Below are 27,620 nucleotides of genomic sequence, written 5' to 3' on the forward strand. Positions count from 1 at the left end.
CGTCGTGCACCCTTGGGACCTGCTCGCCCAACATGCGATCCATGCTCTCCCCACATCTTTGCACGCTCTCCCCACATTTTTGTATGCGGTCAACCATTCTGTCCCCAACTTTACCGATTCGCTCCAATTTGCTTCCTAGCCCCCCGATTTGATTTCCCATGTCAGTTTTCAATCCTCCGATTTGGTTTTCTATTTTTTCGGTCAATTCACACCTCCTCCCCCTGACCTCGTCCCTTATTTCTTTCATTTCCCTGCTTCTTTTTTCGTTGTCGCACTTCGACTCCGCCATATATTCACTGAACCGTGCCATGAACTGCTGCATGTCAAAGCCCGCTGTTACAGCGGGCGCGGCTACCGAGGCCACGTGCGAGGTGCCATTTTTTGTGCCTGAAACCTCGTGCGCGAGGTCGCCATCTTGTGCACCTGATACCCCCGCAACCACATCCTCATTGCTCTCCTCTTCTCTCTCCCCCATATACATTTCCCTGGGGTCCTGGGTCGACTCTACCCCCCTTTCTAACTCACCCACCGGCATCCGATCTCCTTGATTATCCATGGCACGATTTTAAATTTGGATGTTAAATTTAAAAAAATTACCACTCGTAATTTGAGTGCGCTAAGCGCACTTCAGGTCCGAATCCCACTCCTGACTCCAATTGTTGCGGATCTCAACGTCGGCCCTTTTTCCCCTTACCAAGGGGGGATTAGTCCCCTTGTCTGCAACTGACCAACGTGAGTCCTGAAGCTGCCCAGCTCCCTCCAGAGAGGCAGGTGAGCAACCTCGTTCGAGACCGCGGACAAGATGTTATTTGCCGAGCGGATTAGCAGCCGCGGCTCGAACCATTAACAAGAACTAGACCCGATTCTGATTCGTTGGCAAAATCGTGCCACAGGTGTTCAATGGGGAAATCACAAAGACGAACGGATGTGAAGAAAGGGAAGCAAAGGTAGGAAGAACAGGATTTATTAACCAATTACTATTTACACAATCAAAGGAACCAAGGAGGAGGAAAGAAACGAAAATAATTTACAGAAGAGGAGGACACAGTGCAATACTACTTATCTATACAGGCTTAACTTATTCCCAGGGACAAGACACACAAAACAAACTCACGTACACAAATGGATGAATGAGGGCAGGAACGAAAGGCTGGAAGGGGAGGAAGGTTCAGCTGGAGCTTGCTCCTGCACGGGACGTCGGGCTGGACATCGACGGCCACCGATGCCACCGCAATCTGGTTCCCGCGTAGCAGTGGGTCGAAGCTGTGTGTCGAAGCTGCGTGTCAAAGCTGCGTGTCACAGCTGCATGTCACAGGGGGGTGGGGGGGGGGGCTGGACTGCGACGTCTCTCTCCCGGCAGAACCGCAAGCCTGACTTGGTTCAGTGCAAATTCCACTCCTTCTCCACTGAACTCTTACGCATCTCCTGGGTCACGCATCTGCTGGGTCACGCATCTGCCACATCTGCCGCATCTCTCTCCGCAGCCCTTCCCCACCCCCTTTTATGAGGCCCGTCACGATCAAGCCGCCGGCCTGTTGGAAACGCCCATCGGTGAGCTCGCCTCGGCCATGATTGGTCGCGAGGGCTCACCGATCCCGCCCCTTGAGGAGGCGTTGGCAAAGCCACGCCTTGTTCCTGGCGCTTTGCTGACTCCTCCCACCTTCTGCTCCGAGCTGACCTCGTGTTTAATGGAGTCTTGGGGTGAAGAAAACCGCCCAAAGTTACTGGCACTTTGAAGAGGTCTTGGGGGCGTCAGAGGGATCCTATCTTATTTCAATTCGGTGCAATGCAGGGTCAACTAGTGGGAAACAGAGCCTTAAACTACATAGAATAAGAAATAACTATTTAGAAGGGTATATGATTCTCTACGTGCATGCGATGGATTAACTAAGGGGACGACCTTTGACCTTTACACACAAAACGGAGGTATTTACAAGGAATCATTACACTACTTACAGAGGGTGATATTTACAACAGGATTCTCAAAGCCGCAACAATATATATATATATATATATATATATATATATATATATATATATATATATATATATATATATATATATACATATGTATGTATATATATATATATATATATATACATATGTATGTATATATATATATATATATATATATATATGTATGTATGTATGTATGTATGTATATATATATGTATATATATATGTATGTATGTATGTATGTATGTATATATTGTTACAGATACGACTTTGATGGTATGGTGGGCCGAGCGGGATGGCCGCCGTATCCGTACAAGTTACCCGATTGTGCCCGAATGTTGACTAATCGCGCTATGCTGGCTCAATAAGAAAAAGAAGACACCCGGCTGGATTACAATCACACAATACGACACCAGGGATACGGTTCTCAAAGGTTGTTATTACAATTGCGGAAGGTTTAGATTACAGGGACAAGAGGGAAACATAGGAAGGTGGGCACTTAAACACACTTATATTATCCCCGGACAGACGACAGGTAAACGCGGGACAAGGCTCACTCACACGGGGTTTGATGGCCAGGAAAGCGGGTAGCGATCGCTCCAGGTGCACCTGTGCTCAGGGCAGGATCACGTACGGTGGTGTCCAGAGATGCGTGAAGGTATCACAGCGCTTGTGGGTCGCGACTTTGGTCTCAAGCTGGGGAGGTCGCTCAGCGCTCGGGAGGGTGGCGTCTTTTCCTTCCAAGCTCGGGGCGCATCTCTCGTCACGTCCGGCGCGGGGCCGCGTATATCCGGCGGGGAGTCACGCCCTCGCTCGTTAGCTCCGCCCCATATGGCATCGGCCCATGGCTTCTCATTGGGTGCGGGGGTTACCGGCTCCGCCCTTGACGAGGGGCCGACAGGGAGCCCCCTTCTGGGTAACCCCGTCGAGCACATGTTCAATGGCGGCCAACCGAGCCGGAGTGAGGACGCAAAGCCGCTGTTGTTGTGGTTGTTGTTGGAGCTTGAGATGATGGGAAGAGATGCGGGGAGGTATGGGAAGGTCCTAAACTCCTACTGGTGCCATATCATCACATTCTGGTGCAACGAAGAGTCATAATTAATGGAAACAAGTCCTTAACTGACATAGATTAAGAATAACTAGCAAGATGTCCTATAATTGTCTACGTGTGGTGCGGGGGACCTGGGCACGACATTTAATGGGGGCATGAAGGGGAAGATCGGCTCTAATGGGTGTTGTTTACAGACAATGGGACTAGGGAATGGGGTAAGGGGAGAGTTGGGGAGTATCGGAGAAGATAGGGGAATATTTACAAGCGGATATGGAGGTCAAATTCCATATTCGCAACATTGCACCCTTCTCTACCCTCGGGGCGTCCCGACCCGATAAATTTTTACCTACTTTAGTGTGGCACGCAATGTAGTTCCCTCTACTATTAACTCTACCCTGAGTGCGACAGTTTTATAGATATTCACAAATGAGTATATGTCCCCCTGCGACGTTGCACCCTTCTCCTCTCAGAAACACACCCACAGGATAACCGAATCCGGAAAGAATCCTCAAACTAAACATACAGCCGGTAGGGAGCATTATTTACAAGACCACGCTGATATTTACACTACGATCCAGGACCTGTCTTTGGAGGAACACATGCAGATGTTATGCATAGAGAGAGCGCGCTTGCCAACATCGATACACCAACCCACGAGTGCTCTGTGGCCGACGGCCTTTAATAACGTGCAGAGCACCCTGTCCCAGCATCGAAAGCACCACCCCACCACCAATCGGTGCAGTCACCATTGTTCATTGGAACAAAAATAAATTCGACAACCCCTAACCCTGCAGGTGTCTCTTGCTCTTCTTGTGGTGCACTTGGTGTTAATTAACAGTGGTTCACCTTTATGGCATAGGTGCCACGTTGACCCATAGGTCCATCCCCGGGTGGTGCTTGGCCGCAAACGAACTGCGGTCCATTGTGGGTGGCCACAAACATTGCGGTCCATATGGTGTACCGATCCAGGCAGCGAACAGCGAAAGTGCAGGCCCACAACTGCGTCGCCAGCACCTCTCTCTCCTCTCTCTCTACCCCAAAGCCAGATCCTCGGAGGTGGGAGACAAAAACAAGACAGTGAGCAAGGTGGTAAGGGCGCAAAAGTGCACGCAATATAAGGTAATGCACACTGGGGGCACATGGGAACCAGGTGAGACAGGTACGTTCCTATCGTACGCCCCCCCCCCACCAGGTAACCTACATGGCCCCTCCCTTACCCCTTACTGTATCCACAAAACACAACACTACCCATAAACATCTACTTTACAAATCAACAAACATCCCTACTGTCTTCCCCGTTCCTCCCATAAACCAAATTCGTCTTCTCTCCCTCCTAACCAATCAAATTTGCCATTTTCAACTCTCATCAACATTTGCCATCTCCAACTGAACATCAAAATTTGCCATTACCAATTCATCATCAGTCCCTCCTAGGGAGGGAGAGATGGAATCACCCCAATGTCTCATCCACGTCGTGATGCGTCTCACAAATCCTCACAGCAATTCTCATTTCTGCAACACAACCAAAGAAAACACAGGTGTGGAGTCATCATCATCACCACAGGCAAGTGGCTGCGTATGGTGCGACAGGTTCATCAATCCTAACTATCTCCTAAATGACTTTAACAACTTTACACTACCCGGGGTCTCTCTCCGGCCAAACCATTGGCCCTCTTACACTATGGGTTCTAAAAACCAATTCCCATTGGCCAAACTGTGGTGCTCTTCAATTTGGGGTCTCACTCCCCCGATTCATCTCCCGGTGCCCTCGCACAATTTCTGGGCTGCGGCGTGTACCTCTCCCAGTGGGTCTACCCACCTGCACACCTCCACCACTGCAGTTGCCTCCGAGCTTACCTGCTCCTTGCCCTAACCTAACTACCTGGGGAAGGCCCTCTGGCACTCTCCCCACTCGGTGCCCTCTCTGGCACTGGGCTACCCGGGTCCGTCCTCCGGATCCTCGGGCCCCATCCACAACTCTACCGGCTCCCAGAGCCCACCTGCGGCCTCACCTGGCCGACATCCTCACAGTGGTGGAGTGCCCAACCAACTACACACACTAACAGGCTACACGCCCAGCCATTTCCACAACACTAATGCACCCATTCACAACACCATTCTGCAACCGCACCACAAATGCCAATATCCATCCACAATTTACCTGCACCCTCTACCTAACACTTACACTACCCGCCCCGGGTACTCGTGAAAGGGGTCCACTCTTCCCCCATCCACACCTTCGCACCATGCACACCACTCCGTACCACTCACTCCAACTCTCTCCACACACCTGTGCTCTCACACCTGGTGCCACCTGCACCCTTCTCTCCCCCAAGCGCATTCGCGCTGATCCACACACTCACTACTCATACACTGCTCCACACACCTGTCCCGTTGCACACCTGTGCAATCACACCTGTTCAATTCTCACACACACACGGCATCATCTCAGCTAACTACTCCCTTCTGAAACTTGCGCTTCCCAGTCGTCCCTTTAAACTATTGCGCTCCCTCGTCATTATCATCCACGCTAATCTACCTGCGTCCCCACTACAGGTATCAGTCACTAACTAACCTTAACGTTACCTAAGGTCATCTTCTCTAGATCCCTACACACCATATCCTAACCCACCCGGGCTAGTTTTCACTGCCATACACCCCATAAGCTATTGCTCCTTTGCCCCCCCACATGGGAAGGGTGGCAAGGATGCCATCCCACCACATCGGGGGCCTCTCACTACCAATTTTGCACATCAAATTTCAACAAATTAAAAATTTGCCAATCACTGCCCATCATCTGCCAATCACTACCGCCAATCCCTTGCCAATCATCAAATTTTGTTTTTCTCTAATTTTGGGTCCAAAACACTAACCTCCTCACCCAGTCGACTCACTAATACCTCTCGGTGCGCCAATTCCTGTCCAAAGCCTGGCTTCGTAAAGCCAAGCAATGGATGCTGGTTGTTTTGTGCCAGCGGCTGGATGCGTCCGGCACTCGGTGCAGGGACGGGGGCTTACCCGGGCCGAGATCCCACGCATCACCTCGGCGTGGAGCCATCCAATGTCCCGATCTCGACCTGCCGGCACGTCTCAACAAAACGTGGTCGCCATAACGACCCTTTCTATCGGGCTGCCAGCTCCGCCTAGTGGAGCCTGGACGCGACCGTTCAAAGCGAGGCCCGGCACGCACCGAGGGCCTGCTTCGGCTAAAAGTCGCTCTAACCTCTAACCCGTGTAACGTCGATGCTTCACCTGGACGCTTACACCCCGCAGCCCGTTCCTTGCTCACACATCCAGCTGTGCCCATGCTCCTCGTACCCTTCCTTACACACCCAGGTACACTCATTCCACTCACAGCCTTGGTCACACACCTGACCACCGAACACTTTGGCACACATTCGTCGCTCGCACACCTCACCAATACACCTCTTCGCGCCCCCTCCTCGGTCACCTCCTCTGTGACAATCACAGGTGTGCTCTCATTCGCACACCCAACCACGTGCCTCACCACCAACTCCAGCGTGCATTCCCACTCACGCTCTACCATTCCAGGTGTGCATCCTTCCATCCCAGGTGTACATCCTCGCTCACCTGTCTCAACTAACTCACGCTCCATGTCACTCTCACTACTTTCACCTCCATTCCTGACAGCGCACTCACCCTTACTCTTGACAGCACACTCTTTCCCCATGCACCTGTCCGTCACACACCTTTCTCGCGCACACTCTCCCGTTACACCCTCTGTAACACTCACCACAGGTGGACACTCTTCCTTACTTCTGACAGCGCGCTCTTTCCTCATGCACCTGTCCGTCACACACCTTTCTCGCGCACACTCCTGCGCACACTCTCCCGTCACACCCTCTGCAACACTCACCACACCGCGCTTCCACGTGCTCCCTCGCACACACGCTACGACCGACTCACTCTCGCCAGCACACTCACTCCTTGGCACACACTTTTTCCTCACACACCCCAGAGTCGGACTTTCTCGCACACCTCCTCTTTCGCACACCAGACCTGTCACACACCTCACCAACGGCCTTTCACGAACACCCGGGTCCATCTCGACCCCCAAGCTTATTAAATCCCCTGGCGCATCATACGCACGACCATATTGGTCACCACTTACACCGGGTCCTCTTCCTCTTCGCTTCTCCTCCATCACCTGCGAATCCCTCATCCGGTTAATGAGCACATCATCACGATCCGAACACAGACTTTGGACCAATTCTTTTATCTCCTCTTTTATCTCTTTGTTATCCCCTCTCCGTCGCTTCTTAATTTCGCTCACCCCCTCTTCCACTTCTTTCCGTGTCGCTTTCAACCCTCCTAATACCGCAGTGTTCCTTTGAACCTGCTCCACTAACTCCGTCTGTCCCACCGTCAGCTGCTCCACCTCCTGCGTCAGGTCCTCTATGCCCCCTTGTAACTTTACAGTCCCCTTTCTCACCTCCTTTTCCATGTGCTCCTCACAGTGCCTCACCTCCTCGCGCACTCCTCCGACCTCCTCACTCACTCCTCTTCTGATCTCCTCTCCCTCTACCCCATTTTTCACTCCCTCTATCTGATTCTCCTGGGCAGCCATTCTATTTTCTACCCCCATTAACCCATTTTTCACCTCCTTTATCCCGTTGTCTAACCCCTCTCCGGTACCCCTCGCTTCGTCCCTCATTACCCCCAGTTGGCCCTCCAATCGCTCACTCCGAGCCCTCATTCGGTTCGTTATTTCTTCAATTTGGTTTCCCAATCGCTCACCCTGAGCATCCATCCGGTTCCCCAACCGCTCACCCAATCGCTCAATTTGGCTCCCCATACTCATCTGTACAGCTGCCTGTAACTGCGCAATGAGGGCCTGCATGTCAATCGGCTGCATGTTAAAGCCCGCTGATACAGCCGGCTCGGCTACCGCACGCTCGTGCGAGGCGCCTTTTTGCGCGCCCGCTACTTCGTGCGTGACGGCGCTATTTTGCGAACCTGCCGCCCTCACTGCTTCGCTCTCCTCTTGTCCCTCAATTTGGTCCTGGATCGACCCTACCTCACTCTCCTTTACCGGACCCCAGCCGTCTTGATCCGCCATAGCGCGACTTTCAAAACTCGGTTTTTATTTTTTTTATTTTCGTAAAACAAATTGAAATTTCGCCGTTATAATTTCGCGCGGGAAACGCGCTCCGAATCGATTTTCCCTCCCAAAATTTGGGCCTAACTAATTTAGTCCCGGGTTCGAATTCCACTCCTCGACACCAATTGTTACAGATACGACTTTGATGGTATGGTGGGCCGAGCGGGATGGCCGCCGTATCCGTACAAGTTACCCCGATTGCACCCGGGGTTGACTAATCGCGCTATGCTGGCTCAATAAGAAAAAGAAGACACCCGGCTGGATTACAATCACACAATACGACACCAGGGATACGGTTCTCAAAGGTTGTTATTACAATTGCGGAAGGTTTAGATTACAGGGACAAGAGGGAAACATAGGAAGGTGGGCACTTAAACACACTTATATTATCCCCGGACAGACGACAGGTAAACGCGGGACAAGGCTCACTCACACGGGGTTTGATGGCCAGGAAAGCGGGTAGCGATCGCTCCAGGTGCACCTGTGCTCAGGGCAGGATCACGTACGGTGGTGTCCAGAGATGCGTGAAGGTATCACAGCGCTTGTGGGTCGCGACTTTGGTCTCAAGCTGGGGAGGTCGCTCAGCGCTCGGGAGGGTGGCGTCTTTTCCTTCCAAGCTCGGGGCGCATCTCTCGTCACGTCCGGCGCGGGGCCGCGTATATCCGGCGGGGAGTCACGCCCTCGCTCGTTAGCTCCGCCCCATATGGCATCGGCCCATGGCTTCTCATTGGGTGCGGGGGTTACCGGCTCCGCCCTTGACGAGGGGCCGACAGGGAGCCCCCTTCTGGGTAACCCCGTCGAGCACATGTTCAATGGCGGCCAACCGAGCCGGAGTGAGGACGCAAAGCCGCTGTTGTTGTGGTTGTTGTTGGAGCTTGAGATGATGGGAAGAGATGCGGGGAGGTATGGGAAGGTCCTAAACTCCTACTGGTGCCATATCATCACATTCTGGTGCAACGAAGAGTCATAATTAATGGAAACAAGTCCTTAACTGACATAGATTAAGAATAACTAGCAAGATGTCCTATAATTGTCTACGTGTGGTGCGGGGGACCTGGGCACGACATTTAATGGGGGCATGAAGGGGAAGATCGGCTCTAATGGGTGTTGTTTACAGACAATGGGACTAGGGAATGGGGTAAGGGGAGAGTTGGGGAGTATCGGAGAAGATAGGGGAATATTTACAAGCGGATATGGAGGTCAAATTCCATATTCGCAACAATATATATATATATATATATATATATATATATATATATATATATATTTATATATTTATATATTTATATATTTATATATTTATATATTTATATATATATATATATATTTATATATATATATATATATATATATATTTATATATATATATTTATATATATATATATATATATATATATATATATGTGTCTGTATGTATATACAGACTTGGCATTTAATATGGAATATTTTTTTTGTGGGGGTGAACTTACTTTTCAAGATGACTTAGAACCAAAAGTTCATTGGAATTATGTTGAAATTATTCTAGATTTTGTTAATGTGACCTTTAAAAGAAACAAAAATCACATTTGACATTTCGAAGCAAATTAATTGATCCTTGAAAGTGACGTAAACTGATATCGAAATCAATTCACGGACAGTACTGTGTTAAACTTCTGTACGTTTTCCAGAAGTATCTCTTTATTTTGCACATTAGCCAAAAAAAATTTCAACAAAAACAAAAGCTAAATTATGACTGGGATTACGGATAGTAAAATTACAGTTCAGTACTTCGTGTCACCCCCACGAGCATTCAGGAGAGCACGTACACGTCGAGGCATGCTGTTCACGAGATTTGCCAAGGTTTGGACAGGAATCGCTTGCCATGCAGTGACAATAATCTGCTGCAATTCACGCACAGAGGTCGGCTGCTGGTCCAAGTGGTCGATTTGATGAGTTAATTCTGCCCACAAGTTCTCTATCGGATTCATATCCGGGGACATGGCAGGCCACTCCATGTGCTCTACACCACGGTCAGCAAGAAAGTGTTGGATCATGCGAGCACGATGAGGCCGTGCATTGTCATCTTGGAAGACAAAGTTTCCTCGAAAGGCTGCACGAGCAAATGGAAACAATGTTTCTTCCAGAATGACCCTGTACTTGAACTGGTTCAGGTTTCCATTCAGAACAACCAGGTCAGTTTTGCCCCCTGCATGAAAAGCAGCCCAAACGGTCACCCCACCACCTCCAGCTTGGACTCTTGGCACTATACAATCTTCGTTGTGGGCTTCATGCACTTGTCTGCGCACTCGGACGCGGCCATCTTGACGATAGACCAGAAATCTAGACTCGTCACTGAAGGTCACGTGATTCCAGTGTCCTGGCTGCCATTGACGGTGCTCTCTGGCCCACTGCAATCGGCGCTGGCTGTGTTGTCTGGTCAGGCGTGGCTTTCTCAGGGGATGCCTGGCACGATAGCCTGCTTGAACCAGTCGTTGGTTGACTAGCCTTCTGGATACAGGCACATTTGTCAGTTGCTGCCACTCAGCCCTAAGCCGATTAGCTGACTTGGTACGGCCATTGCAGACTAACCGGTGCAGCTGGCGATCATCTCTCCTTGTGGTTCTGTGTGGACGTCCTGGCCTCGGGATTGGAGTAGGGACACCCCTCTGAGCATTTCGTTTCAGGATCTTTGACACCTGACCTTGAGTGATGCCATACTGCCGAGCAATAGCACGCTGTTTCATGCCAGAATTTCGTAAAGCCACCACTCCGTGACAAACAGCATTGTCAAGTTGACGGAACATCTCCAGAGGAAGCGGCAATAACTTTTGTAGATGTGCAGCAGTTGTTTTCCACTAATACAGAACGCAACAACCCTTATATACCCGATTGTGAAGCCAATCGTCAAATGTACCTGTCCTTACATTTTGTCCAGCCACCTGTGATATAATCCTGTTATTGACTTCTTGCTGCGAAAGACAATCAGTGACATGGTTCTTTCAACAAAGACATCACCGAAGGGTAAAAGAAACTCACCAGATTGATATACTGAGTTCAGAAAGTAAACCCAAGTCAAGAAAAAAAAAATTCCATATTAAATGCCAAGTCTGTATAGAAAAGCAAAGGTACCCGTCAATAATGGGGGTTTGTAGATGTCTCACCTGAAATGAGCAAATTTTCTTTTGGAGTATGTATTGGTAGAAACAGGAATTCAATGTAAATATTCAGTGAGCAAATATCGCAATGAGTGCAGCTGGTAACCTCAACAACCTCGTTCCATTCTATCAGCTAAGATTTCCAATCCATGCTTGTTGTACCTCCGAAGTGCTGCTCAGGAGTGAGGGTGATATTATGAAAGCTCAGCTGGGAACGGGTTTATGCATGTTTTGGGCCTACAGCCTGATGGAAGATCACCAAAGTTCTTTCCATACCAACCGACCACCTCCAGGCACCAATCCCTCTCCACATTGTTTCTTCAGCTCCGACTTTCCCCCTCTCTCTATACTGCCCACAGCTTTGCTTTCAGCAATTTCCCACAGCATTTCATTCTGGTTTCCCATTCGATGATCCATAGATCAGTAGTTTCAGCTTCACTTTTCAACATCAGTTTCACTTTGAGATATCAGTTTAGATTCGTCATTGCAACTTGTGATGCGACACGAATAGTGCACAGAAAAGGTCGTCAAAACCGATTTTTGGGGGGAACTTTTTCGAATTTTCTGAGGCGTATAAAGTGTTTAAAGGGTCTAAGTCTCTTAAAACGGCCTAATGGGGTTAAAGGGATGTAAACGGTCCAATGGGTGTAATCTAAGAGGTGTAAAGGGTCTAAAGGAGTCTAAAGGGTGTTAGGGTCTAATGGGGTGTAAAGTGTTTAAAGGATTGATACTGCAGTAAAGAAATTACCTCGTGTTCGTAATTACATTAACTCTGGAGTGCCACTCGGAAATAACGGGCCAAATGACCTCATGACCATTTAAAATCCCTACTCGGGTGCATCATGGTTAAACATCTGACCGTAGAAAGTTTTGTTGTCATTAACCTTGGGAACTAAAAGCAGAAAGGTCACAAACAAATAGCAAAACAACAGCTCACTTTCTCATGAGTGAGGTGGTTGTTGGAGGTTCACACGTTGGTATGTGATGACACACGTTGGTATGTGATGACACACGTTGGTATGTGATCACACACGTTGGTATGTGATGACACACGTTGGTATGTGATGACATGTTGGTATGTGATGATACACATTGGTATGTGATGACACACGCTGGTATGTGATGATACACATTGGTATGTGATGACACACGCTGGTATGTGATGATACACATTGGTATGTGATGATACACATTGGTATGTGATGACACACGATGGTATGTGATGATACACATTGGTATGTGATGACACACGCTGGTATGTGATGACACACGCTGGTATGTGATGACACACGTTAGTATGTGATGACACACGCTGGTATGTGATGACACACGTTGGTATGTGATGACACACGCTGGTATGTGATGACACACGTTGGTATGTGATGACACACGCTGGTATGTGATTACACACGCTGGTATGTGATGACACATGGTGGTATGTGATGACACACGCTGGTATGTGATACACGCTGGTATGTGATGACACACATTGGTATGTCATGACACATGCTGGTATGTGATGACACACGTTGGTATGTGATGACACAAGCTGGTATGTGATGACACACATTGGTATGTCATGACACATGCTGGTATGTGATGATACACGCTGTTATGTGATGACACACGTTGGTATGTGATGACACACGTTGGTATGTGATGACACACACAGGTATGTGATGATACACGCTGGTATGTGATGACACACATTGGTATGTCAAGACACATGCTGGTATGTGATGACACGTTGGTATGTGATGACACACGCTGGTATGTGATGACACACATTGGTATGTCATGACACAAGCTGGAATGTGATGACACACGCTGGTATGTGATGACACACGCACGTTGGTATGTGATGACACACGCTGGTATGTGATGACACACACTGGTATGTCATGACACATGCTGGTATGTGATGATACACGCTGGTATGTGATGACACACGTTGGTATGTGATGACACACGCTGGTATGTGATGATACATGCTGGTATGTGATGACACATGCTGGTATGTGATGACACACGCTGGTATGTGATGACACACGCTGGTATGTGATGACACACGCTGGTATGTGATGACACACGCTGGTATGTGATGACACACGCTGGTATGTGATGACACATGCTGGTATGTGATGATACACGCTGGTATGTGATGACACACGTTGGTATGTGATGACACACGTTGGTATATGGCGGTTTGTCGTTGGTGGTACGTGGTCTGTGCGGTAGGATTTGCATGTATGGATCTAACCTGGTTTATGCTCCACATGTGCTTTAAAGATTCCAAATCTCGTTTTTTTCGCCCATCACATGTATATCATTGAATGTGTGGATGATCTAACTTTAATTTGATGTATTTGTTTAATCTGTACGACTTGTGATTTTCAAACTACAGTCAATGGGAACTTACACCAGCCTTGGTTAAAAACACACCAATTGTCCCAATCACCTGAGATCATCACGACTTTATTAAAATGGATATTTGAAATATGTTTTGTTGTCAGACAATCAGAACACGCTCTTTAAACAACAATATAGGTTTTACGAATCAAAATCATTTGTTTTAAACCACAGGATGTATATTTTGAGTGTATATTTAAAGGGTGAATTTCGTGCCGGTTAACCTTGGGAGCTCAGAGTAGTAGGTTCCGCTTTTAACATTCCGCTTATATATATATGTGATGAATGTGATGAATTGAATTAATTAATTACCTTTAATGGGCTTTAATTTCACTGATCTATCTAATCTTATTCATACACATGGGAACACCGGACAGACACGGCTCTATCTAATCTTATTCATACACATGGGAACACCGGACAGACACGGCTCTATCTAATCTTATTCATTCACATGTGAACACGGGACAGACACGGCTCTATCTAATCTTATTCATTCACATGGGAACATGGGACACACATGGCTCTATCTAATCTTATTCATTCACATGTGAACATGGGACACACATGGCTCTATCTAATCTTATTCAATCACATGTGAACATGGGACACACATGGCTCTATCTAATCTTATTCAATCACATGTGAACATGGGACACACATGGCTCTATCTAATCTTATTCATACACATGGGAACACCGGACAGACACGGCTATATCTAATCTTATTCATTCACATGGGAACACGGGACAGACACGGCTCTATCTAATCTTATTCATTCACATGGGAACATGGGACACACATGGCTCTATCTAATCTTATTCAATCACATGTGAACATGGGACACACATGGCTCTATCTAATCTTATTCAATCACATGTGAACATGGGACACACACGGCTCTATCTAATCTTATTCATACACATGGGAACACCGGACAGACACGGCTATATCTAATCTTATTCATTCACATGGGAACACGGGACAGACACGGCTCTATCTAATCTTATTCATTCACATGGGAACATGGGACACACATGGCTCTATCTAATCTTATTCAATCACATGTGAACATGGGACACACAAGGCTCTATCTAATCTTATTCATACACATGGGAACACCGGACAGACACGGCTATATCTAATCTTATTCATTCACATGGGAACACGGGACAGACACGGCTCTATCTAATCTTATTCATTCACATGGGAACATGGGACACACATGGCTCTATCTAATCTTATTCAATCACATGTGAACATGGGACACACATGGCTCTATCTAATCTTATTCAATCACATGTGAACATGGGACACACATGGCTCTATCTAATCTTATTCAATCATATGTGAACATGGGACACACATGGCTCTATCTAATTGTAATGTATCACGCTGGGAAGACAGTTTGAGTGCACCATCGGTCGTTTATTGCGCAGCCGGGAAAACCACAAGCCCCCAGTGTAAGCCCAGCTTCCTCTGTCAAGCCCTATGCCCCGCCTCTTTTATATCCACCTTCCGGTTAAACCCATGCAATACATAACACGAATCTTGTTCATACACATGTGAACATGGGACAGACACGGCTCTAATCTTATTCATTCACATGTGAACATGGGACACACATGGCTCTATCTAATCTTATTCATTCATATGTGAACATGGGACAGACGTGGCTCTATCTAATCTTGTTCATACACATGTGAACATGGGAGAGACACGGCTCTATCTAATCTTATTCGTGAACATGGGACAGACACGGCTCTATCTAATCTTATTCATTCACATGTGAACACGGGACAGACACGGCTCTATCTAATCTTATTCGTGAACATGGGACAGACACGGCTCTATCTAATCTTATTCATTCACATGTGAACACGGGACAGACACGGCTCTATCTAATCTTATTCATACATATTTGAACATGGGACAGACATGTCTATATCTAATCTTATTCATTCACATGGGACAGACATGTCTATATCTAATATTATTCATTCCCATGTGAACACGGGACAGACACGGCTATATCTAATCTTATTCATTCACATGGGAACACGGGACATACACGGCTCTATCTAATCTTATTCATTCACATGGGAACATGGGACAGACATGTCTATATCTAATCTTATTCATTCACATGTGAACACGGGACAGCCGTGGCTCTATCTAATATTATTCATTCACATGTGAACATGGGACAGACACGGCTCTATCTAATCTTATTCATACATATTTGAACATGGGACAGACATGTCTATATCTAATCTTATTCATTCACATGGGACAGACATGTCTATATCTAATATTATTCATTCACATGTGAACATGGGACAGACACGGCTCTATCTAATCTTATTCATACATATTTGAACATGGGACAGACATGTCTATATCTAATCTTATTCATTCACATGGGACAGACATGTCTATATCTAATATTATTCATTCACATGTGAACATGGGACAGACACGGCTCTATCTAATCTTATTCATACATATTTGAACATGGGACAGACATGTCTATATCTAATCTTATTCATTCACATGGGACAGACATGTCTATATCTAATCTTATTCATTCACATGGGACAGACACGGCACAAGGTTATTTTGACAGATTAGAGAATGTAAGCTGAGCCGTGAGGTAATGATGTATTTTTTTTTCATTCCCTAAAATAACATTAAACTGAAAGGGAAGAAACCCGGGCCAGGTGTGTTCAGTTACTAAGCAGCTCTAGCTCGCATTTGCCAAGCCCGCCATGCCTTATCAAAGGTTTTGAATGCAATGGTTAAGACACTTGGCAAGCACTCCATAAGAAACTTGGTAACTCAACTTGGTAACTTGGTAACCAAAGCCCTTATTCAAGTGGGCGAGTTTAATTTTTAAGTTAAACCACTGATTTAAACCACAGGGGAAACCCATTACACTTGTTTTTTTACCCTTTCAAACAAATAATTTGCGCCTCAAGTTATTTCATGTTAATTCGGTAAAGAAACGGTTTGAATATTTATGCAACAGAGAATCATCTGATTTTTCTCTGTCAATCTAACGTATTGATATTCTACCTGCATTTTCTACCTGTATCACTTTGGAGTAGTTTGTGACGACTCTGTACTGTATATCAAGTTTGATTTGAAAGTATCATGAAATAATCTCAGGTAGCATCAAAATGTGAAAACTTTGGAGGGGAGGAATACTTTTGCAGGCCACTGCATGTAGCCCAGGTTATTTGTACTAGGGCATGCCCGTACTATATCTATATCTAAAATTATATCCCCCCCTCTATTTACATGAAATGGTTTGGTCCATGAAATGTTTTGGTCCATTCGCAACGCCAAAGCGAACGGCGAACGCTTTACATGAAATGGTTTGGTGCATGAAATGTTTTGGTCCATTCGCAACGCCAAAGCGAACGGCGAACGGCTTGCGAGTACAGTGACAATCCCCCCGGGGTTTTTATTAGTTTTAAAACATAGTTTAACGCCAACATAGCGCCAACATAGTTTGCAAACGTGAAATAAATGAATACGCTCTCAAATGTGCCATCCGAGGCAGAGTGTGTCCGCCACGTTCGGCACACGCGATAGCTCGCTGCTCTCTGATTGGTTGAATCGTTTTTTGGACATAGCTCGGTAAGTAATTGTCCGATTAATATGAAACCTTGAAAAGGCACATCCTCGGGTCCCCAGCAATATACCTGGCAAGTTAAAAGTATATCGGACCCGTGGTTGTCGAGAAACAGCGGTCACAGACAAACGTACAAACAAACACACAGAGATTACTGGAATTATAGATAGACTAGGGCATTGCCCGTACTATATCTATATCTAAAATTATATCCCCCCCCTCTATTTACATGAAATGGTTTGGTCCAAAGCGAACGGCTTGCGAGTACGGTGACAATCCCCCCCCTCTATTTACATGCAATGGTTTGGTCCAAAGCGAACGGCTTCCGGAGTTTGGTAAAGAAATCGCCATCGCGTGCACAAACGCGCAGGAAAGCGAATGAATCGCAAATTCGGTTTTATTAGTTTTAAAACATAGTTTAACGCCAACATAGTTTGCAAACGTGAAATAAATGAATACGCTCTCAAATGTGCCATCCGAGGCAGAGTGTGTCCTCCACGTTCGGCACACGCGATCGTTCGCTGCTCTCTGATTGGTTGAATCGTTTTTTGGACATAGCTCGGTAAGTACTTGTCCGATTAATATGAAACCTTGAAAAGGCACATCCTCGGGTCCCCAGCAATATACCTGGCAAGTTAAAAGTATATCGGACCCGTGGTTGTCGAGAAACAGCGGTCACAGACAAACGTACAGACGTACAAACGTACAGACGTACAGAGATTACTGGAATTATAGATAGATTATTTACCGGAGCGATCGCGGCAGCGGTCTGTTGCCTATACATCGCCCAAGTAACGGGATGAGTAATTTGTGTAATAAATGAAGGTTTTGGATGGAATTTTTGTTTCAGCCCGAGTTTTCGAAGCTGATTATAGCGTCAAAATACAGAAGGGTCATCCATCTTAAGCATTAGGTATGTAATCTGGGTTTGCATCGGTCTATCGTCAATACACCGCCCAAATCAAGTGATGAGAAAACACAGAAGGCTCGCCCGTCATTTTGACTGGCTTTTCTGATAGTAATAACAATAATTCATAATAATCTGGGTAAATTATACAAGGACTGTGGACTCCAATGCACTCTTCTCAATGCAAAGCCAATGGTGTGATTCCTGGTGGATTTTTGCTTTTTTTCGTGCATGATTATGATACACCGTGATCTTTCTTCCTGCAGTATTGCAAGACACCGGCCATAAACATCATTGAGGTCTGAGGTCTTCTTCTGGCATTTCTTCCCCGAAAAAAGTGAGGAAGGGAACCTGGTTTTGTGATCTTCAGAACACGAAGGTGAACGGAAAGCCAGCGGTATCTCGGGATCAATGGTCACGAACTTTCGACAACAATCTGGGAAGGCTTCGGTCTTTCTTCACCCTTCCCTTCTTCACTCTTCCCTCGTGCTTTTTTTTTTCTTATCGTTGTCTTTACATACTTGTTGTTAAATCTTCCTTCTGTTTCTACCTTTGCTTCTCTCTACCTTGCCGGTAGACCGGTAGAGGTTGTTGTCTCTTGAGCATCCTTTCATTCACCGTGTCCTTCGGCTGCGAGTCGGGGATATCGGTTTCCAAGTTTCACGTTCGCCATTTTGTTCTGCCGATGAAGCCATCAAGGCCCAAACCGCACCTCCGGGACTGCCGTCGATGTGAAGGTGTGAAAATCCATCCAATCGTTGCACAAAAGCGCCTTTTGGGTGGTGGCCCGTGGTCCTGTCCCGGTGGAAGTGAATGAGTGTGTGGGTTAAGGAGGTGCGCTTGGTTCCATCAAAGATTCGATGGGGTTGGCATGAGGGAAATTAGAAAAATGAAAGACTGTGCATGGATTTAGTGAAGAAGAAGATCTCATTTAATCCGTGACGCCAGCCGAGTCTGGTCGTCCATTTAAGGGCTGCATGAAGTGAACTCAAATTTGTACTGGAACTTAGAGGTTCTCCTACTTCCCCCGATTAATTTTGACATTTGTCAGGCATCAAACTGAGAAACTGAACAAACACTTCACCTGGCCCCCTCAAGACTATTCAAAATGAAGCCTTTTGTATCATGACGTCATAGTTGGAACTGTGCGGTGCGCAAGTCCACGTGACACACGCACCATTTGCTGCTTGGGGATCGCAGCAACAGCTCTTTTTACGCAAATTTCACTCCATTTTTAAACAGCAAAACCTCCGATTCCAATGGACAAGACTGGTGAAGACAAATGCTTGCTCACCAACTGGAGGAGTTAGACCAAAAGGTTAGACAAGCTGACGTAGGCATGCAATTACAGGATCATTGATAGATGACGTCATTCGTGCCTCCTGAGCGATGCATGTCGGGACTGCGGCTCGAGTCTGATAGACAAGGTGATCTGCAGTAGACAAGCTTGGGATAAGTAATGGTCTATATTTGAGTTGTAAGTCGCCTTTGTAAGCAGAACTCTTTTCCTTCCGCAATGTGGAAATGTCCAAATATCCCCGCTGTGGGCTCGAGTCGTTTTGCTCTCACCTGATCTCATGTTATATGATGCTTACACCGCTAATTGATAAAACCTTGTTGTCTGTACCACCCAAATTGGTATATACATCAACTTGTCCATTTGTCGGTGCCACCCAAATTGGCACATACATCAACTTGTCCATACCACCTAAATTTGCATATACATTGATCAAGTTGTCCAGACACGAAGTTTATTTTGCATAAAACACATGGATTGAGGGGATGGGGGGGGGGGTGGAGCTGGGGGAGGGAGGGGTGGAGTCGGGGGAGTGAGGAGGAGGGTGGGGTTGGGTAAGTGAGGGTTTGGGGTTGGGAGAGTGAGGGGGGAGGAAGGGGTGGAGTTGCGAGAGTAAGAGGGGAGGGAGGAGTTGAGTTGGAGAAGGGGTAGGGTTGGGGAAGGGAGGGGTGGGGTTGGGGAGGAAGGGTTAATTTAGGGGAGGAAGGGTCAATTTGGGGGAGGAAGGGTTAATTTGGGGGAGGAAGGGTTAATTTGGGGGAGAAAGGGTTAATTTGGGGGAGGAAGGGTTAATTTTGGGGAGGAAGGGTTAATTTGGGGGAGGAAGGGTTAATTTGGGGGAGGAAGGGTTAATTTGGGGGAGGAAGGGTTAATTTGGGGGAGGAAGGGTTAATTTGGGGGAGGAAGGGTTAATTTGGGGGAGGAAGGGTTAATTTGGGGGAGGAAGGGTTAATTTGGGGGAGGAAGGGTTAATTTGGGGGAGGAAGGGTTAATTTGGGGGAGGAAGGGTTAATTTGGGGGAGGAAGGGTTAATTTGGGGGAGGAAGGGTTAATTTGGGGGAGGAAGGGTTAATTTGGGGGAGGAAGGGTTAATTTGGGGGAGTGGGGCAATGGGCATCGTTGAATAACAGTGTTTGTGCCTTGTCGTCATTGCTCGATTACATAAATTTGATGATGATCCTTAACTACTTTGTGTACATAATTCTTCTGTCGGATAACCAAAAAGTTAACCCATACCACTTTTATCAGGTTTGCACGGATGCATCAGTTTGCTCTTCCATAAACCGCTGATGACCCGGAGAGGGATGAACTTGCTTATAACCCATGGCATGAAGCAATAACATGTACAAAAGGTCATTGCGTGTCCAAAACTATGTATTCACCTTGATTGCCTGACTGTTCTATTCTTAAATAAATGCCTTTTTTCCTCGAGCAAGAAAGAAAACCAACATTCCAAACGTGTCTGTAACCTTTCTTGAACACAATAAAGTGTTTGCCAAGTTTGGGCAATTTCATGCCAATGACCTTCGGATGTAAAGCACCATTGTTCAATATGAGGGTAGGAACTCAGAATTTGGGTGAAACACCGGCACATGATGGTTGACACCTTTACAGTGCACAGGGAGGTGCCAGTGGAAAGAACAGCCAGCTTAACAACTCCTTACAAAACGAAATGAATGTTCTGTATGAGGTAACACCCTTGTGTGTTTGTAGCACCTGGATGAGACCTTGTGGTCCGATCCAAATTGGTGAGTACTGAAACCAAACTGGAGAACTTGCAAATACGCAGTAGATACAACAAGACCATTTTAACCACCAAACAGAACCTCGCCAGAGTATAAATAAAATACAGCCGATCTGAGATACAGTACAGACACACACACACACACACACACACACACACACACACACACACACATAAACACACACACACACACACACACAAACACACACACACACACAGACACGCACACACACACACACACACACACACACACACACACACACACACACACAATCTCTCCCGTCCCATCATGAACGGGCAAGGATGAAGATAATGATAATAATAAACTACACAATACGTCTGCATTGTATAAGACGATTCACTTAATCGATTGAATATGGCGAGAAAGTTTCATCTCTTGTGTTTGAAGAGTCCAAAATGTCCAAATTACTATTTTCACCCCATTTATTACAAATTGATGACTAACCCCTCACCATTGAGGACAATCCCCTCACCATTGATGGCAAGCTCCTCACCATTCATGGCAAGCCCCTCACCATTGATGACTAACCCCTCACCATTGATGACTAACCCCTCACCATTGATGGCAAGCCCCTCACCATTGACGACTAACCCCTCACCATTGACGGCAAGCCCCTCACCATTGATGGCAAGCCCCTCCCCATTTATGACTAACCCCTCACCATTGATGACTAACCCCTCACCATTGATGGCAAGCCCCTCACCATTGATGACTAACCCCTCACCATTGATGGCAAGCCCCTCACCATTGATGGCAAGCCCCTCACCATTGATGGCAAGCCCCTCACCCTGACCATCGCAGGAGAAGTCATTCGGTCCAGTTCAACGAGCAGCAGAAGCTAATTGTATCGTAACCACATGTAATAGCGTTGAAGGTAACACGTGTGACGAACGAAACGCTTTTCATTCCGAGCACGCTCACATCAACAGATGCTTCTGGTAACCGCCTGGGAATGTCGGGAAGCGATATTATTTTGTGACATATTGCGGATTCACAAATGGAATTTTCACTTGCTCTCAGAATTAATATCGCGAGTAGGTCAACGTGGGCACGTATGGAGGCTTGAGGGGAGTTGAAGATTGATGGAGTCAGCCTTGTGGGATGAAGGACACATCAGGATGTGGGATCTTCCATCATCGGACTACACGACGTAATTCAGAGGACAGGCAAGCACCGCTCTTTGAAGCGGTTAAAAGAACATTTCGTACAACACAACAACATGCGCCTCAGTGCAAAATTTATTACAGACAACATTGGCAACCAGTCAGGTGGACAGGTGGATACAATTAAATCCCCAAACACCCCCTCCCCTACCTCCAAAATACCCCCACACACAACCTCTGCATGGAAAGTTCATCTTTCTATCTCGGATCGTGTACCTGTCCTTGTTCCTGCCCTCAGGCTGTCGAAAACCTGCCTTTGGGTAACATATCCAACACGCTCGAGGAATCTTCAAGGTGATGCCAAGGTGAAACCACTCACCGGTGCATCTAACATCATCAAGTACTAGATATCTATCCTTAAAAACCATGCTACATTTGCTCACCCCGCTTTGGACATATACGCTTGTCAATATCCCCTGCACCTTCAACGCCAGGTTGGCCGTGTCTCAATTGACGTTCATATTTCGGCTTTGCCAATTTAGAGGACAAGCTGTGAGTGCAGAGCCGAGCTCCTGATTGGTCTAACCCACAACAGCTCCAGTCAGGCTCTTGCATACGACTTTGCCAAACTTCGTCAAGAATGGTTTTCCCTGCCACTGGGCCACGCATGCATCCGAGGTGGAAAAGTCAGCCTAAGAGGAAAGGGGGAGAAGAAGCATCAACGTTATCGTCCATGATAACAAGCAATGAGTTAAATACCTGAACCACCTTTAGAGGCCATTTTTCCCCGTAGAGCGGGGGTTGGCCTTTTTCAGGCACCGTGGTCCCCTTTTTTGAAGCAATGTTTTATGGCCGGATGCCCTTCCTGCCGCCAACCCTGTTAGTCGCCTCTTGCGAAACACAGGGAATTACCAGCAAGCTGGTACTCAATTTGCCGACCTCGGAAGGATGACAGGCTGAGTCAACCCCCCTGGTGTTAATTCAGCGATCGACCGGGATTCGAACCCAGGATCCTAGGATCCCAAGCTGGCACCCTAACCGCTGGGGACACCAGGCTCCTGTTCGTGTTAAACTGCTTGTGAGAGAGCATCCGCCAAACTGATTTATTGAGAGCTCCAGAGACAGACAGAGAGAGAGCGAGCCAGAGAGACAGAGAGCGAGAGAGAGAGAGACAGACAGAGAGAGACAGACAGAGAGAGAGCGAGAGAGAGACAGAGAGAGAGAGAGAGAGAGTCCATTGTGGAACAAAGGCCCACCTGCAGTATTTCAAGAAACTTCTTTTTCGGTTTGAGCTCTGCATCTGGTTCCCCTTCACCGTATCCGTCGACGTAGACCCGATCCCCAGGTGCCGAACCCTCAGGGGGATCAAGCAATTCAATGACCTTGCCCTGTCCCTCACCCCTGCACAAAATATTTGAACAGTGCAATCAAAGACAAAGGAATGGATCTCTGGTCTCCATTGGGGATGTATCGGCACTACCATATCGGAGATGCCATGGGAACCAAACACACAAGGAGAAGATCATGAATGGGGGAGTGGGAAGGAGAGCACAGAGGGGGTGGACAAACAGCTGAAGCCGAGGAAACAGATCTCACTTGGATGCACAGAGTAGCATAGCCTGGGATTCCAAACCGCAAATCTTTCTAGGCCGAATGTTGCAGAGCACAACAGCATGACGACCTGGCAGCATTTCAGTCGAGATGTATCCAGCGATGGCGCTCTGCACAACACGTGGCGTGGCCTCTCCGACATCGACGTCGATCACCAACAGGCTGTCCGCCTCTGGGTGCTAGAAGGAGGTGACACACACAGACCAACGGGAGGCCAATTGGAACACGTGAAAAAATGACGAATCCCAATGAGGCAGAGAAAGCGTTAACGATAAAATTTCCGCCATTTTGATCACTGGTTCCTCAGCATGACCAGTAAGATTGCTCAAAGTAATTGCACTTTGCACAAGTCCAATCATGAAGCGACACATAATATTGAACTTTGCAATACTCAAACAGCCACGTGTAACAAATTATGGGATGGGAGGGGGAAAAGGGGCACACGTGATGAACATACACCATCCAGAAACACTGCTCCGAGTATAAACCATGACGGCTTCCAGCACAGAAACTCATCCACACAACGTTATGGATACAACGATGACCAAACGCAGGTGGTGCTGCTGACATTTTTGGCCGTCTTGATCTGGCCTATACGAAGGTCCAGCTGTGATGGCAGAACCTTGTTATTTCCCGGCACCGATGCTGCAGCCTTGCATCCTTTGGATGGTACTTCTGAGAAGGCACGAGCGAAACGTCCGTCAAGTCATCGCCAAAGACACGAGCGCAGACATGGAGCTAGGTGACGAGTGCACGGGCCGACGTCGTGGCCCGGGGTCTGTGCGACACTCACTTTTGTTGGCCACCGTGGGGTAAGCAGTAGTTATGAGTTGCTGCATTTCCGGGCTTTCAAAGGCCTTCCGAATGGGCTCCAGCAGAGAATTGAGGGTTTTCTCCACAGATTGCTTCAGATCTCCGGGGTGGACAAGCTGATGGATAAATGAACAAAGACCAGCCCCAACAACAGGAAACTTGGAACAAAACAACAAATCATTATTCACCCAGAAGGTCACTGTCAAAGTGCAAGCTTCACTCTGGTGTAAATCTAAGGCCAAAAGGCAGTTACCTTTTCACATTCCACATCGAAAGAGTCCTTTTAATCAGATTCCACTCTAACACGTTCAATCTACGCTCTCCTTCCAGGCATACCGTATCGCCTTGGCTTTTCCCTTTGCTGGGCCCAGTAGCGCTGTCAGTTCTACCAATGTCATCGATATATCCTCATTAGCTTAGTCGCAAATGGCGCTCTTCTGACGGGCGTTCTGGCCGAGAGCTCTTCGGACTTCACTGAAACCCACGCTTTGGCGTGGGGACGCATCATCGTCACTGGGAGATGTGTGCACCATAATTACCACCCCAAGCACCCCGATGAGATCTCACAACTCAGATAGAAAATCAAATGGTGACGTCATGGATCCAGCCGTTTGGAATCAAAATGTAGTCACGTGAAAAAGTAAGTACACCCCATGTAAAGTTTTGACTTTTTCAACATATTTCAACATACAGCTATTTGATCTTCATTTCAACAATATTGAGAGATAAAGGTGATATAATATAACAAATATCATGAAACATTTACATTTTGTAGTCCATTGTATAATTTAAATACCGTAAACATAAATGCAAATTTCGCATGTGGAAAAAGTAAGTACACCCCTACATTTATCACTACTTCAAATACCTAAAATTAGAATCAGGTGCACCAGCTCAGGTGCAAATGATTAGAACATCGTTAGAGAGGATCTTGGAGGAACCTGTCTTATTTAAACCTCAGACATTTAGTTTGCGCTTTGTTGTTGAAGTGTGCGGCGTCACTATTCCTAGATCAAAAGAGCTCTCTGAGGCCTTCAGAAAGAAGGTTATAGATGCTTACGACTCTGGGAAGGGATTTAAAAAGATCTCCAAACAATTTGAAATCAATCATTCGACTGTCCGGAAGATCATCTACAAGTGGAGAAGATTCCAAACAACTGCCAACTTGTTCAGGCCAGGCCGCCCCCAGCAAGTTCAGCCCGAGAGCAGACCGCAAGATGCTGAAAGAAGTCTCTAAGAACCCCAGAATGTTATCACGGGACGTACAGGTAGCTCTTGCCACTGTTGATGTCAAAGTGCACGAGTCTACCATTAGAAAGAGGCTGCACAAATTTGATCTACATGGGAGGTGTGCCAGGAGGAAACCTTTGCTGTCCAGAAAGAACATCAGGGCAAGACTAAAGTTTGCCAATGAACACCTCGGCAAAGACCAGCACTTCTGGAACAATGTGCTCTGGACAGATGAGTCAAAGGTAGAGCTATTTGGCCACAGTACCAGAAGACATGTTTGGCGAAAACCAAAGACAGCATTTGACCACAAGAACCTGATACCAACTGTAAAGCATGGTGGTGGAAATATTATGGTTTGGGGCAGCTTTGCTGCATCACGGCCTGGGCATCTGACCATCATATAATCCACTATGAATTCTTCATTGTACCAGAGGGTGCTTGAGGATAATGTGAGGCCATCTGTCGGAAAGTTGAAGCTCAACCGAAGGTGGACCTTGCAACATGACAATGACCCTAACCATACCGGTAAATCCACCAAGGAATGGCTGAAAAGAAAGAAATGGAGGGTTCTGGAATGGCCAAGTCAAAGCCCGGATCTAAATCCCATCGAGATGTTGTGGGGGGATTTGAAACGAGCTGTGCATGCAAGAAACCCCTCAAACATCGCACAGCTGAAAGAATTCTGCATGGAGGAGTGGGCAAAAATTTCTCCCAGTCGATGTCAGAGACTGGTAGACAGTTATAAGAAACGCCGACTTGAGGTTGTTTCTGCCAAACGGGGCAATACCACCTATTAGAGCCAAGGGTGTACTTACTTTTTCCACATGCGAAATTTGCATTTATGTTTATTTAAATTATACAATGGACTATAAAATGTAAATGTTTCATAATATTTGTTATATTATATCACCTTTATCTATCAATATTGTTGAAATGAAGATCAAATAGCTGTATGTTGAAATATGTTGAAAAAGTCAAAACTTTACATGTGGTGTACTTACTTTTTCACGTGACTGTATCCCAAATGATTTTCTTCTTCCCAGATCTCCAAACATGTTTCTTCTGTGCAGAAATGCTGCTGAGATTGGAAAATTAATAGATCTGCCAGTTGGCAGAAGTCTGGCGCGGGTACATTTGATCGGCACAATTGCATCAAGAATAGAAGGGGAGAATCACGACAAATGAAGAAGCAAGAAAAAGATTTCATGGGCTCATGCACCTGCAGAACGCGAATTGATAACATTGATAAACGGTGACGTTCCGCTCACCTCGTTAGCAAAATCGTCTTCCAACACTTGGTATTTAGAGTATTCTTTCCTCCCTCCCCATTTCTCCTCCCGCTCGATCACGAACACTGCGGGAGGCACAACAGCCGGATCACGAAGTTGCTCGGATCCGGGCGGATGACCCGGCAACCCCTACCGAGCGTCGGTGATCCACCAGGTACCGTTTACGGAGGCATTTCACCGTTCGCTCTCACCTAATGCTACGGACGGCCACCTGCGGACCGTGGCAGGGCGAGTCGGTGACCACAGAGAATTGCACACGACTTGATTTGCCAATTTAATTTCTGTTTTCAAACAC

General features: G+C 46.8%; 2 protein-coding genes across 4 annotated transcripts in view; one reads left to right on the forward strand and one right to left on the reverse strand.

Moving 5' to 3' along the window:
• Positions 1-18,626, forward strand: part of LOC137427209 (fibronectin type III domain-containing protein 4) — an 84,024-nt gene extending 65,398 nt beyond the window's left edge. The window contains exon 6 of the mRNA XM_068116484.2: positions 18,483-18,626. Within this exon, the coding sequence (XP_067972585.2) occupies positions 18,483-18,521 (39 nt within the window). The 3' untranslated portion in view covers positions 18,522-18,626. The remainder of the gene's footprint in view (positions 1-18,482) is intronic.
• A 3,873-nt stretch (positions 18,627-22,499) lies between these two features.
• YARS1 (tyrosyl-tRNA synthetase 1) overlaps positions 22,500-27,620 on the reverse strand; it is an 80,385-nt gene continuing 75,264 nt past the window's right edge. For all 3 annotated transcript variants that reach the window (XM_068116464.2, XM_068116466.2, XM_068116465.2), the window contains 6 exons: positions 27,305-27,390; positions 24,787-24,922; positions 24,562-24,668; positions 23,979-24,172; positions 23,639-23,783; positions 22,500-23,074 (listed from right to left, as the gene is read on the reverse strand). In XM_068116464.2, the coding sequence (XP_067972565.2) occupies positions 22,964-23,074; positions 23,639-23,783; positions 23,979-24,172; positions 24,562-24,668; positions 24,787-24,922; positions 27,305-27,390 (779 nt within the window). In that variant the 3' untranslated portion in view covers positions 22,500-22,963. The remainder of the gene's footprint in view (positions 23,075-23,638; positions 23,784-23,978; positions 24,173-24,561; positions 24,669-24,786; positions 24,923-27,304; positions 27,391-27,620) is intronic.

Source organism: Myxine glutinosa, chromosome 5, assembly GCF_964187855.1.
Source record: "Myxine glutinosa chromosome 5, kmMyxGlut1.1, whole genome shotgun sequence".
Taxonomy (NCBI): domain Eukaryota; kingdom Metazoa; phylum Chordata; class Myxini; order Myxiniformes; family Myxinidae; genus Myxine; species Myxine glutinosa.